This window comes from Bombus vosnesenskii, unplaced genomic scaffold (assembly GCF_011952255.1).
Source record: "Bombus vosnesenskii isolate JDL3184/JDL3185 unplaced genomic scaffold, Bvos_JDL3184-5_v1.1 scf7180000016261, whole genome shotgun sequence".
Classification (NCBI taxonomy): domain Eukaryota; kingdom Metazoa; phylum Arthropoda; class Insecta; order Hymenoptera; family Apidae; genus Bombus; species Bombus vosnesenskii.
The window spans coordinates 1,256,058-1,269,564 of record NW_022884330.1 but is presented as its reverse complement, the minus strand read 5'-3'; the positions used below and the strand labels follow the sequence as shown (position 1 = coordinate 1,269,564).

At 30.9% G+C, this 13,507-nt stretch overlaps 2 protein-coding genes across 3 annotated transcripts; one reads left to right on the top strand and one right to left on the bottom strand.

The window, feature by feature from the left end:
- Positions 1 to 1,906: 1,906 nt before the first annotated feature.
- On the bottom strand, positions 1,907 to 7,089 carry LOC117241622 (heterogeneous nuclear ribonucleoprotein H). Of its 2 annotated transcripts, none has more exons than XM_033507513.1 (9): positions 6,964 to 7,089; positions 6,161 to 6,438; positions 5,948 to 6,091; positions 4,971 to 5,109; positions 3,512 to 3,684; positions 3,232 to 3,425; positions 3,028 to 3,147; positions 2,843 to 2,942; positions 1,907 to 2,730 (listed from the first exon to the last, which is right to left on the bottom strand). In XM_033507513.1, the coding sequence occupies exons 2-9, from the start codon at positions 6,417 to 6,419 to the stop codon at positions 2,645 to 2,647; spliced, it is 1,215 nt and encodes a 404-aa protein (XP_033363404.1). In that variant the 5' UTR covers positions 6,420 to 6,438; positions 6,964 to 7,089; the 3' UTR covers positions 1,907 to 2,644. The 2 variants fall into 2 exon arrangements, with proteins under 2 accessions (XP_033363404.1, XP_033363405.1); XM_033507514.1 differs by having other exon boundaries at positions 6,161 to 6,428; positions 6,964 to 7,088.
- A 283-nt stretch (positions 7,090 to 7,372) lies between these two features.
- LOC117241623 (MOB kinase activator-like 1) lies at positions 7,373 to 11,762 on the top strand. Its single transcript, XM_033507515.1, has 5 exons — positions 7,373 to 7,786; positions 8,717 to 8,883; positions 8,965 to 9,192; positions 9,263 to 9,426; positions 9,509 to 11,762. Exons 1-5 carry the CDS (start codon positions 7,773 to 7,775, stop codon positions 9,587 to 9,589), a joined length of 654 nt encoding a protein of 217 aa, XP_033363406.1. The 5' UTR covers positions 7,373 to 7,772; the 3' UTR covers positions 9,590 to 11,762.
- The last annotated feature ends 1,745 nt before the right edge of the window (positions 11,763 to 13,507 follow it).

Below are 13,507 nucleotides of genomic sequence, written 5' to 3'. Positions count from 1 at the left end.
TGTTATAATTTTGGGAATTGTTTCATAAAATGATTAAAGATAAAAACATATGGAAAATACTTATATAAACAAAAAATATTTCACAAGAAGTATATATATGCATCAGATTAATAAACTATGAAAAATAGCTGTTATTTTTTTGTATTGTAATAAATATTTTTGTAATGTTATACCATTTGTTCATCAAAAAAATAATGTAATTAAATTAAAAGTTAAAAAACCTATGTTTCTTGTACATATAAGGATATGTTGAATGTATATTTAAATTATACTTCCTCTACTTACATTTTATGGTAGAAATGTATCAAATTTTTACCGAATTATATCTTATCTTCCAAAATCTAATGTCGCCGTTGATCTCAACTATGCTTAAGATACTGATTATCTTTGTTTATGGATGATTAATTTTGATACATGTTTTTGTCAAACCGTGTACGTTTCATATTCCCCACCCAGTCACTTCTATACATGACTAATAGATTTCAATTAAATACTTGATATACTAAATATGTACAATACAATGTACTTCATACTTCTCTGTCCCATAGTCCCATTTATTCCAACCTCATTTATATGTATTCATTATTTAAGTTATAATATTGAATTATATCATACTTGATTCACGAAAATCCGAAAGTCTAAAAAATAAATAAGAATCTTATATTAAAAAAAAAAATTTGTAAAAAATGGATTACTTTCTAGAATGGAAATTTACAATGATGTCTAACTATAAAAACACAATTTTTAGTTGAATAAATAAATTAGTTAATCACTTATTAAGTACAACACAATATGAATAGAGGCCTTCAATCATGAAGATAACGTTTATTGCTATGCTTTATAAAACACAGGTCACATCAAACATACGTCATTCCTATTAAGTTCATGCACAAGATAAGTTTATAAGGATACATTTTATTATTATTATTTGAATATAGAATTTTTTCACGTACAAAATATAAGGTCCTAAACAAATACAAGCATTTCTGTTTTGTTTATAACATTCATTTTCACAATGAAAGATAAGGAGTATTTTGTCTCTGTTTCCTTATATATAATGAAATATTACATTTGTATCTTTTTGTAATATTTTTTCTTTTTTTTTTTCATGTTAACATCTCTCATGAAAACTTGTAGAGCTACACATACTACAAGTAAAATTGACTCAAAAGCAATTATAATCTTTATAAATGCCAAAAATGGAGTAGAGCCTAATAGCATTTAACACTTTGACTGCCACGCCGAAATCACATGTTTCGCTTAGGACCACAGGAGTATTTTTATTATTCAAAGCATATAATGGCAAAATAATAATGAATTGACGATGTAAGTAAACATTCTTCCCCAATGGACCGTTTATCTTATTTGTGGTCACGGGTGACCACCGTGGTGGCTTGGTAACAGTTGATAGCGACATATTATAACAAGGCTTCGTTTATTTCGTCCAAAATGTATTGTTGAAACGTGTAGAAGATTTAGTAAACAGTATTTACACATTCTATACATAATAGTATGTTCACACTTAGATGCAAGATTTGTTCTCAATTTTTTTTTTTATTAATGTTCTAATAAAAATGTTTAATTGTTCAATGGGGTACTTTTTATTTCAAAGTATCTTTTATTTATCGGTTATATTCAAAATGCCCTAACTGTCAATTTTGGTTAAATTTTTACAATTGTAAAATGTTCAAGCGCTCCGGTCACCAATGATCACCATGGCGTCACAAGAGAAACCGTGGCCGGTGATATATGACTAACGTGGCAGACGAAGTATTAATACACATTGAATTATTTAACATACTCTCAGTTTTTTTAATAATATCGTGTATATATCATTAAACATGAGTTCATAGTCGAAGAATTTCACGTATTATTTAATATTCGACAGGGTTAACATAAATTATTATACTGTATGTAACTGTGAATTACTATTTGATAAATATATTACAATATGAATCGTAATTGTTGAACTGTTTGTGTTTTGATATAAACTAACTATCCTTGTACGATTGCAAACTCTGACATTTCTAACTTTGACAAATAACATGATGTCGAAGCTGTTATATAATTTATAAATATGCTTATTCTCTAATATTAGAATTTGGAACACTTTTGTGAGGTTTTAATGAAATGGTGGATGTACAATGCATCAAAATGATACTATAACGAAAAAAAAGAAAAAAAGTTATACTTTTGTGACTTAGATTTTTACGATTCAATGAAATTATACTAATTATATATGAAAAATATAATTTGTCTTTTATGATCATTATAATTGAGATACGTATTACATCAATAATTTGATAAAAGGGTTTATAATATAATGCTTAATATTTTACCTCAAAAACGAATGAAGATTAAACAGAATTATAATAAATTCCGATCAACAAAATTCATCCCTTAAAATAATATTAAACTAATTAATATTTGTCGATTTTATATTAGTATAATATAAACTAAAACAAACTTTATTAATTCTATTTAATGATTTCGTACGTAATACGAAAAACAGTGAAACAGTAATTAACCTTTAACTGAACGTAATATGAAAATGAAATTTCACTGTGATATAATTATAATTCAATAAATCTTTGATTTAAGAAATATTTTATCGTCGATAGCGCAAGAAACGCGACATCCGACCTCAAAAACTATTATAATTACTTCCTCCTAGTTGAGAGCTGAAGCCTCTGTTTGGAGAATATCCAGGCCTGAAGTTATTACCCAAACCTAACAATATAAATCTTTAATTAATATTTGCTTAATATAACAAAATTGTAAAAATTTAATAAGGACGAGAATGTTAAAGAATAGATAATAATAAAAAGCAATTAGGAAGTACCTCCACAGAAATTTCCAATACCACCCAAAGACATTCCACTTGAACCACCAGTTGAATTTAGGAATAATTCAATATACCTATGAGACATATGGCTTTTGTCCTATAACAACATTATGACAGAAAATAATTAGTATATAAAATTATTAATTGAAAATCACAATGTCAATTATATTTATTCAAATAACCTTAGACATGGCTTTAACAGCCTCCTCATGAGTTGCAAACTCTACATCTGCTTCTCCAGAAGGACGTCCACCATTTTCAAGAATAATTCGAACATTTACCGGTTCAATAGGTCTGAAGAACTATAATTATACCGCCAAATTTCATTGTAAAAATATTAACTTAATAAAATATTCTACATTTATTTCATTCAATTATAAACTTACATCAGCTATATCTTGTTCAGTGGCTTTAAATGGTAATCCACGCATGTGTATACTATGAATACCGGAATTACCACCCCATGTATCACCGCTGCCTCTGAAGTTCCCACCTTTCATGTCCAAACCACCTCTCATACCCATGCTTCCTCCGCGTGAATCGAAGTTATTACCACTTCCCCATGGACCACCATCAAAGTCTAAAACATATTAAACAACAATAAGTGAAAAATGATGTAATAAGTGACATTTCACATTTTAAATAACTAACGAATTCGTGTAGTACCTCTATTTCTAGAACCTCTGCTATTATTGCTAAAACGATTCATCCCTCCGAAACGAGAGCCTCGGTCATAGGGTGCTGGTCTCTGATTGAAACCACCCATTGGCCCACCTCGCATTTTCGGTCCAATGCTAGCACGTACTTCGGACAAACTGCTTCGGAAGATTTCGATGTATCTGTTAAGATTAATATTAATTATTATTATTCTCGTTTAAATATTATTGCCGTTCATATAGTCGGCTGCCTTCTCAAATAAGAGAAAATTTAATGCAAAAATATCAATGAGCATAAAATTTTAATTTTAGAGCGCACTTTTAAACGAAGACGGATATAAATAGGAAATGCGAATGTTGAAAATAACCTTTCGCGTAACGGAACTAAACAATTATTGTTCCAATATAAAAAATTAGGAGATTAAATGAAAACAAAAATAAAATAAAAAGAAAAACGACGTGATTCGAAGAAAAAATCCATACTGAGAATTTTGTAATGGATTAACTGTTCATACTACACCTCCACATATATATTAAACCTGTGTGTAGATACCCTCCCTCGGTGACATTGCATTCTGATGTATCTTATGTCACCCTAGCCATTGAGATGTTGATGATCCTCAGGTATATGACAATTACAATTGCACTTTATGCAACTCAGGAGAGAAAGAAAAAGAGAGAGTGGAAGAGAGATCGGGTAAACAATATATAAGTATCGAGAAGCGATACAACTAAAAGAAAGTACTTCGAATTTAAATATTTAATTTAAAAAAAAAAAATAGAAAAAAGCTAAAATAATTGAAGTTAGCATATCTTATCGTATGACGATGATAATAAAATATTTCCGTGCAATTAACGAGCTGTATGTATCAACTATAAATAGTGACGTTACAAAAGAAAAACTGTGCAAAGCCTTTGAGTTCAAATTATTACATTGTCTCGCATAAAACGTACAATTGTGCAATTGTCAAACAGGTGTGCCAAATTAGATCGATGATTACTACCTCCGTAGCGCCCACCCATCCTGGGTTAGCCCTACCCACCTCCCATGGGATTTGGTGACGATGTAAGGGGGTACCTCCCGCCCGGCACCCACCCATAGGTTTCAGTTGGGCCAACAGTACTTTCGCTTACGTACCACTAACTTTCTTTTATTTGTGTTTAGAAAAAGAAGCAGTTTCTTTATACAATTAACTTCTATAATAGCATATGAATAGAATAATACGAATGCAAAGTTAGTAAATACGTTTTAATAATATAATTCATTCCAGATTATTTGCAGTAATAAATAAATTATTTTATATAGTATTTTTCTGTTTGTAAAATAAGATATTAAAGAAACTGCATCTATATAAAAACTCGCTCCCGCTAGTTACTAACAAAATTTATATACCTACATGTACTACAATCATAAAATGATATTGAAAAGTCATAAGTATACCCAAACCCAGCTAGCGTCAGTGCCCCACCTGTGTCCTATCTTTTCCTTGTGTTTCTGCAGAGCGCGCTCCGCAACATCTTTGTTAACAAATTGAACGTAAGCCTCCCCAGTACTGCGGCCCGTGTAGTCTGTCGGTAGTGAAATCCCGTTCGGCAATATCTCCAACCCTGACCCACACATAATCAAACATCGACATTGTAGCGTAACACCCATTATTAATTATAGTATCGTCAGTTTATTTAAAACCCTTATAAAGAAGCAAGATTTAAAATATCCTTTGCACATTATGTGCAAAACGTCTCGCTCCAGAAATATAGACATTTTTTCTCAATTAAGTCAAAACAGAAGAAAATGTTAACTATGCCGAAGTTAAGAATTAAGTTCTATATACAAAACTTAAAAATATAAATAAAATAAATAAGGATATTTTTATACAATTATATAAAACACGCATGGAAATTATAATAAATATTCCTTTTCCAAGTCTATAAAGGATTATAAAGCGTAGGGACTTTACTTCCTTAAATCTTAACTAAGGCCATCTGGTGATTATAGAAACACAGAGACACTGCTTGGGACGGGCATAAAACAAATTTTATACTTTTATATGTAAAACTAGTGAAATGTTGGACACTTATTGTAATATGTGTATTATTTTGCCAGATACTTTTATTCCCATATTTATTCTCTAATAATTTAATTCTAGGATATATGTCTCTTGTATATTAATTTGCAACACCTATGTCCATTCTTTTAAATTATGAAGAGATAAAAAGCTGTGCTGTTTATATACTTCATATGTATCATAACCATCAAAAGCATTTAGTCCCTGTGATTCAAGATTTTTATTTGATTAACAAAAATCAAACGATAGGGAAATAATTTTATTATAAAAAATAAAAGAAAAAACAAAACACATTGATCGCCAATAAGGTGTAAGTGAATTTCTAGTAATATATAATATAAAAAAATGAATAAAGATACAGGTTTGAATGTATAAAATACCTGAGAAGAACTGAGCAATTTCTTCTTTGGAACAGCCAAATGGTAGACCACGTAGTCTCACGCAACCATCATCCATGGCATTCTCTAGGTTCATACCGCTTCTCTTGACTACCCACTCCATTTCACCTCTTTTTGCTTTAAAGACTATGATGAGAGACATATTTTATTATATATTTTTTAAATATTTTTATTTTTATATGTTTTATAACAAACCTTCTATATAACGATGACCCATGTGATCCCTATCTCTTTTACAAGCTTTTTCAATATCTTCAAGTGTGTCCATTTCTACATAAGCCTCTCCACTTGGACGGCCTTCCCTTGACATTGTCATATGTACACCATTTTTACCATTTGTAATAGAACAGTCACTAAAGAATTTCATGATTTCATCAACAGTAGTAGACCATGGAAGTCCACGTAGTTTAACAACATAGCCTTCATCATCATGGTCTCCACTTCCATTCGACATTTCTGTAGTCTAAAATAAACTATGTTATAATTTGTATAAATATATCCTGATGTTTTCCTATACATTATAAAATATTAAATAAAAAGCAATATAAATACACAGCATGATTATTTTATAATTATTATTTATTTTTAAAGTACAATATACCATAACAAATAGTTGTATATTATTTGTTCCTTTTTACTTTTTTTATTGTTTAAATTTTTGCTGTATTTAAAAGATATTGCATCATTTATGCAATAGTAAATTTATGAGAACAGTCATTCAAGAATTTGAAGGTCAGTAATATCCAACAAAATAATAAAATAATGTGAAAATGTAGCATTTTGTAACTTGTTATTGAAATTCCAAGAATAAATAAATAAATAAATATATATATATATACGTTAAAAAATGCAACATTGCAATATAGTCGGAAGAAAAGTTTGAAAAAAAGATATTTCTTTACCGAAGAATTGTTCGTATCGGTAATATACTAGTCTTTGTTTTATGTCACCAAAATATATTCATTTCATATATTGTAAATATTATTATTCATACTTACGGTTTCTTAGTGTTGATTTACAAGTTAGAAGGAATCACGAATTAAGTTTAATTGACAGCAAACGCTTAGCCAACGCCACGCTCCGCGAAACTATCTGCAAAATGGCGTCTATCCTAACGAAACTAATGGCTGGTTTATAAACATAAATGTACTACATTGTAACATTATGGTATATAAAATCCCTGGTTTCTTTAGAATTTATTTAAGTTTTATATATTAAAAGTATATATTAGAAGTTCATAAAATTTACAATTCGCGCCAGTAATATTAGAGAAAATTTCTGGTCATATTTGAAATGCATTAAGGCGAATGCGCAGTACTAATAAGTCCTCCATGTTAGCGTTCCTAAACTTATTTAACTTTGACAATCTATATTTTTTACCTGCTATATCGATCGTGCTACACATAGTAAAATATTTGGACTATAGTTACTTAAATAGTATATCGATATAATTTGCGATTTTCGCAGAGGCTAAGACATTTTAAACGTCGAAATGATATAAATCATAAGGTAACAGGAAAAATTAGAAACTGTGTGTCTGCGATCACGTCTGTATAGAGGTCGTGACCGAATCTAAAGAAGTAGAATCCCGTTCAACAGTGGAAGGATTGAAGTTGAGGTGATTGCAGAAAAGGTAGTTGACAAAACGTCTATCGTGCTGTCGCGGGAGAGAGTGTATGGTGCATGTTAAGAAGGATCGTTTGCAGCTTAAATCTCATAATATTGTAGAATATTGCAAAAATCAACGACACGTGCAGCCGTGTAGCAGTAAATTGAATTTCACCGACAGGTCATCCAGGAGTGCACAATGAGCTTCCTATTGTAAGTTTTTTTTCCGTTTCCAATGAAAATCGACTTTTACTCTACTATAATGCTTTTGCCTTTTTGATATCGCAACATTAAATTTCCGATGCATTCAAAAAAGTAAGCTTACCGAACACTCAATGTTTTCCTGTTAATCGATCGCCTGATATCACACCAATGTTATTTGCAAGTGACAAATGACAGCAAAGAAGGAATCGATGATTTGTTACCATAGACCGATTGGAGCGAGGGCAGATATTGACAGAAACTGGTCAACCAGTTTCGTAAATATTACCTTCTCGGCTAATTTAGGTAACCAACCCGATGTACTCTTGAATTCAAGTACATCGCGATCGACCAATCTGTGGATATCTAAAAATAGCACGATGCCATAATTTCTTTGAAAAATCCTCCGTTTTCACACGATCTTCACCCCTCTCGTTTAGCTAATGCTTTCACTCGTGCTCTGTTGCACGCGCGCATATTCGTCACACGTCAAATTAATCGCCACGGGACATATCTTATCGCAGTGGATTGCACCGTGGAAGTAGAATTTTTTTTAAACGCTCCTGATGCGATATCGGGCAAGTTCTTAGTTGCAATTGTGGCCGATCGATTTGTCATATCCGCCCTAAACATCGTTTTGGTCACTCGTTAAATTTATGCGTTTCCTGTATTTGTATTTCGAATGATCAACTGATGTTTGTTTTCGTCTTCAATCGAATTGCGAATATGATTTATAATAAAATGCTTCAATCTGTAAACAATTGAACATGTAAACAAAAATGTAAAAAATATAGGTACAAATAGAAATTTTCTAATTCTGATTGTGTTTTTTACTAGTATAGTAATTAATACAAATTGCTTAAAATTAACTATTATTGAAATATAATATTGTATTTTTACAAATACAACAATTATTGAAATACATTTGTATGGCTTTTTAAGTGGAAGCAGATCTTCGAAAACCTTTAAACCAAAGAAGAATATCCCTGAGGGAACTCATCAATATGACTTGATGAAGCATGCAGCAGCCACTCTAGGCTCTGGAAATTTGAGACTTGCAGTTATGCTCCCAGAAGGTGAAGATTTAAATGAATGGGTTGCAGTAAATAGTATGTATTACAAGCATATTATTATATATTCCAACCTGTAATAATTAACAAATTACAACTAACTTTTTTATATTGTTTCAGCTGTTGATTTTTTCAACCAAATCAATATGTTATATGGCACTATTACAGAGTTCTGTACAGAAGAAAGTTGTCCCATTATGTCTGCAGGACCTAAATATGAATACCATTGGGCTGATGGGCATACTGTGAAAAAGCCAATTAAATGTTCCGCACCAAAGTACATTGATTATTTAATGACTTGGGTGCAGGACCAGTTAGATGATGAAACCTTATTTCCTTCAAAAATCGGTCAGTCACATTATCTTGTTGGATAAGATAATTTCGTACTTGATATACTGATAAAATTATAATCTCTTAGGAGTCCCTTTTCCAAAAAATTTCTTGTCCATTGCCAAGACAATATTGAAAAGATTATTCAGAGTGTATGCACATATTTATCATCAACACTTCAGCGAAGTGGTTCAACTTGGTGAAGAAGCACATTTAAATACTTCATTCAAACATTTTATCTTTTTTGTTCAGGTAAAATACTCAAAACTAAATGAACCTTCAACAAATATAGATATGCTCCATTATGATCTTTTATTACTTTCGTTTGTTGTAGGAATTTAACTTGATAGAAAGAAGAGAATTGGCGCCACTGCAAGAATTAATAGAGAAGTTAACAGCGAAGGACGCCCGATGAACGATTTTGATCGTCAACCGAAAACTCCTCCAAAGACTCTCACCCGTGCTATCTTTTTAATCAAACGTGTAATTGTGCATGTTATTTAACTAATCCAATTCATTGCTAACGCGATCATCGCCTTGAAGCAGGAGTCACTGGTATTGTACTGCATAACATATTTTATTCATTTACAAAAACGAGTAACTGATTTACGCATTTTATAACGAAGACGAATCTCGATAAAAACAGAGTTCTGTCTATTTGGGAGATCGATAAAATTACAGAGTAAAGATCGATAGGGTGAGGATTATTAACGTAGACTTTTGTAAAATAGTTATACATTCGATACAATTCGTCCGTTTTATTTTACATCTTGAAAGAAGAAAAAAACTGTTGTTTCTTAAGTAGTCGAGATGTTTTGTGGTGAATTGTAATTTATTACGCGTAACGAATTTTTATACTTGGAACTTTGAGAACAAAGATTAGCGTGAGAGACGAAAAAAATAATTCATATCGACTATATAAAATGGATTACATTTTTAAAAAAACGTTAGAAACAATGATTACACTCGGTCTTACGTTTCTTATTCTCATTGTTTGTTATTATCTTTTATACTATTGCACATTATGCTGTTTTATTGTAAAAGTTCGAGAAATATCGTAACTTTTATAAATAGAAACGATACTACGCGTAATGTCTCTAAAATAAGAATGCTCTCGATAGCATTTCTATATCTTTTTTTTAAATTTGCGACAACTTCGTGAAAACGTTGCGCCTTTGATTATCGACATGAATTGGTACAACCTGATATTGAACATTTTATATCACTGCTAAACTATACATTGTTAGTACATAACATTATTAAGTTAATATTACGCTATTTACATTAAACTTCATACTATGTAATTAGTTTAGACGATTATTATCATCGTGTCAAGCGCTTGCAATAGAAATTATTTATAGCGTTAGGGATTTTATACGCACCATATCTTTTATTCTTTATACGAGTGAATTTTTGAGTCTGTTCTATTTTAGAAAGCATGTTATATTATATTTAAGCCGTTTGCGTCGCATTACTGGGAAAGTTCTTTTTGCATTTCAGCTTTTTTTATTTTTGGTATTTTATGTAAAAATGATTGCTTCTCGTACGTTATAAAAACATTTGTACATGAATATACCAAAAATTAATAACTTCATTTCTAGGTATAACATAGATTCGATTCAAAACATGTTTTCTAAAGAAGTTAGAATTAATTCGATGGATACAGGGTATCCCAGGAGAAACGCAAAGGGCAAACATTTTCGTATAAATAATACTAAATATGTGATGTGCATAGTCACAATATACACAATCACACATGATTTATTTCGCTATTAAGAAATCAATTTTGATATATAGAAATGTCAAATAGAACGTATATTCGTTTATAGCGCGTTCAGCTACGTACGATAGTTTTCTCGCTTATAGCAGAGATGAGATGTTAATATATATACATATATATTAATGTAAATGCTTGCTGTTTTCACGCGCGGTGAGACTGCACCCGTTGCATTCGAATATTTAAATGGATGCATTATATTCGCTTGTAACTAGATAATACTCCTCAGATAGTTTCTGTTCATACACTGTGCCCTTTGCTGTGATTATCGGACTTTTGCATTTCTGTGTAACGAGCTACATTTACGTATGGCGGGGTGAAATTTTAACTAAGTTTCCGTACTGCTATTCATGTAAGTGGCTATCGTTTGAAGGAGTAATATAGGAGGATAAGAAGTTATTGCTTATACGATCATGAGACATACGTTTGCTTTCAATGGACCAGCCTATTTTGTGATAAGTAACGCATAAAGTGATTACTGAATCAGAAGAGATACAAGGAGATGTAGTGGCTGTACCTTTCATCTTTGATATCTTTCATTTAAGATCTTGATAAGAGAAGTCCAGAAAGATTCGTTTAGTATTATATCTAGCATAAAAATGTCAATACAATCTTGTTTATTATGATTCATGGTTCACATATACAAAGACTATTTTATATGCAAATTGTGAATTAGGTGTTGTTATGTGAGTCTAAAGATTCCTTGTCATTTAATATAACAAAAAGATTAATTCAAGTCATTCAAATCATTTAAAAAAGTCATTTCTTTTTTAACAATTAAATGTGAATCAGAAGGGACAAGGACAGGTAACGAAGATGAGAAATTTATAAAAAGTGAAGTTGACGAACTTGTTTTCCGAAAGGTTCGTACGTTTCCAAGTTTCTAATATTGCTCGATTTGTTGTCAAATTTTAAATAACTAATTGGAAATAACGGATCTAGGATTTTTGATAAAAATTTGATATATCCAAAAGGAGGAACTCGTCTACTATCGCAATTCTCCTTGTATATCTTATCAGTTTAGCGACTATACATGAAAAACTTATCTCAAAACAGTCTAATATTATGATGCAGCGAGCGAAAACATTGTAATTAATGGAATTCGAAATCGCGACATAGATTGCAAGTTGTTAGCATTCGAAGCGAATGAAAGGAACAAAATGTTATTTTTTTATAATAAGGAAAAATGGTCTGCTATTGTTTAACAGGCACTGATTAGAGTTTTTGCTTATCTCTCTCGCGTTGGCGTATAAACGATCGAAACATTATATGAGGTTGCTCGATGTGATATCAATTTTCATGTAAATCACGAGGATCAATGAGAAATTTCACGAGGTCCAGGACTAATATAAATGTATTTTATTATAAACGATATAAACGAATTAGCTTTCGTAATAATCTAAATATATATCGATAGAGGAAGGAAAGGATGAACGAGAGGAAATAACTAATAGAAATGGAATAGAATGGAACAAGTTTCAAGGGAGAACGATTACGAGATAGGCTTTCTTCCGCGATGGTCTACAGGCGTGTTTCTCAATGTAAAATGAATATAAGTAACAGTAAAAGTAACAATAATAATGGCTCGTATCGACGATAATATTGTATTCAGTACTTAAGAAGACCGGAAGAATTGTACCTTATAGAAAAATGAAAAAAAAAAAAACATTTCTCGCAGCAAACAAGCACGATTTCGTCTCTCTCTGTCTCTCTCTCTCTCTCTCTCTCTCTGTCTGTCTGTCTCTCTCTCTCTCTTTTTTAATCACATATTTAGGTCAGAGGGGCGAGATCGTTTGAATATATTACCGTTGTCAGTTAGAAATTATTTTACACACATGTAACGCTGTTATTAATTACAATTATTCATATTATTATTTTTATTATTAGTAGTATTATCGATATGATTATTATATACGATACCGACGCTTCTATGGCTATTTATATAATAATTTACACGATTAAATGTCGTTAGATCGTCGTTGAACGATAGCCTTTAACAAAACGCACTTGAGTCACCTCTCTTTGTTTCTTTTGACTGAAAATATACGCGAACCCGGTATGTTACATTTTTCGACTGACTTGTTACTTGAAAAGATAAGCGATATTTTTTTTATATATATATATATATATATAGATATGGTTTCTCTTTAAGCTTGTGCTGTTCTTTTTACCTTTTTCTTCTTTTCTTTTTATCTTTCTTGTCTAGAATCTTTTTGAGGATCGTTTCCTTGGCATCGCTGGAAGCTCTTTCATATGATCACCAGTTGAAGAAACGTTTAATTGTTTCAAGATTTTGAACGAAAAAGCAAAGTAAATGTAAGCAAATAAAAGAAGAAAATAGAAAAGCGAAGAGTGCGTGTCAAGAGAGGTTGAATAAAAGATACTTTAAGGATTCAGCTAGGTTCTTAGATGTCGAAATTTCTATTTTATGAAAATATTTACCGTTTTTTTTTTTAGGCAGACAGGAACTACTGGCGCAACTTAAAAATTTAATAATTTGTTAATGATAATTGATTTTGTTTGTGTATCTCAAAGAAAAGAAACATATTATTTCAA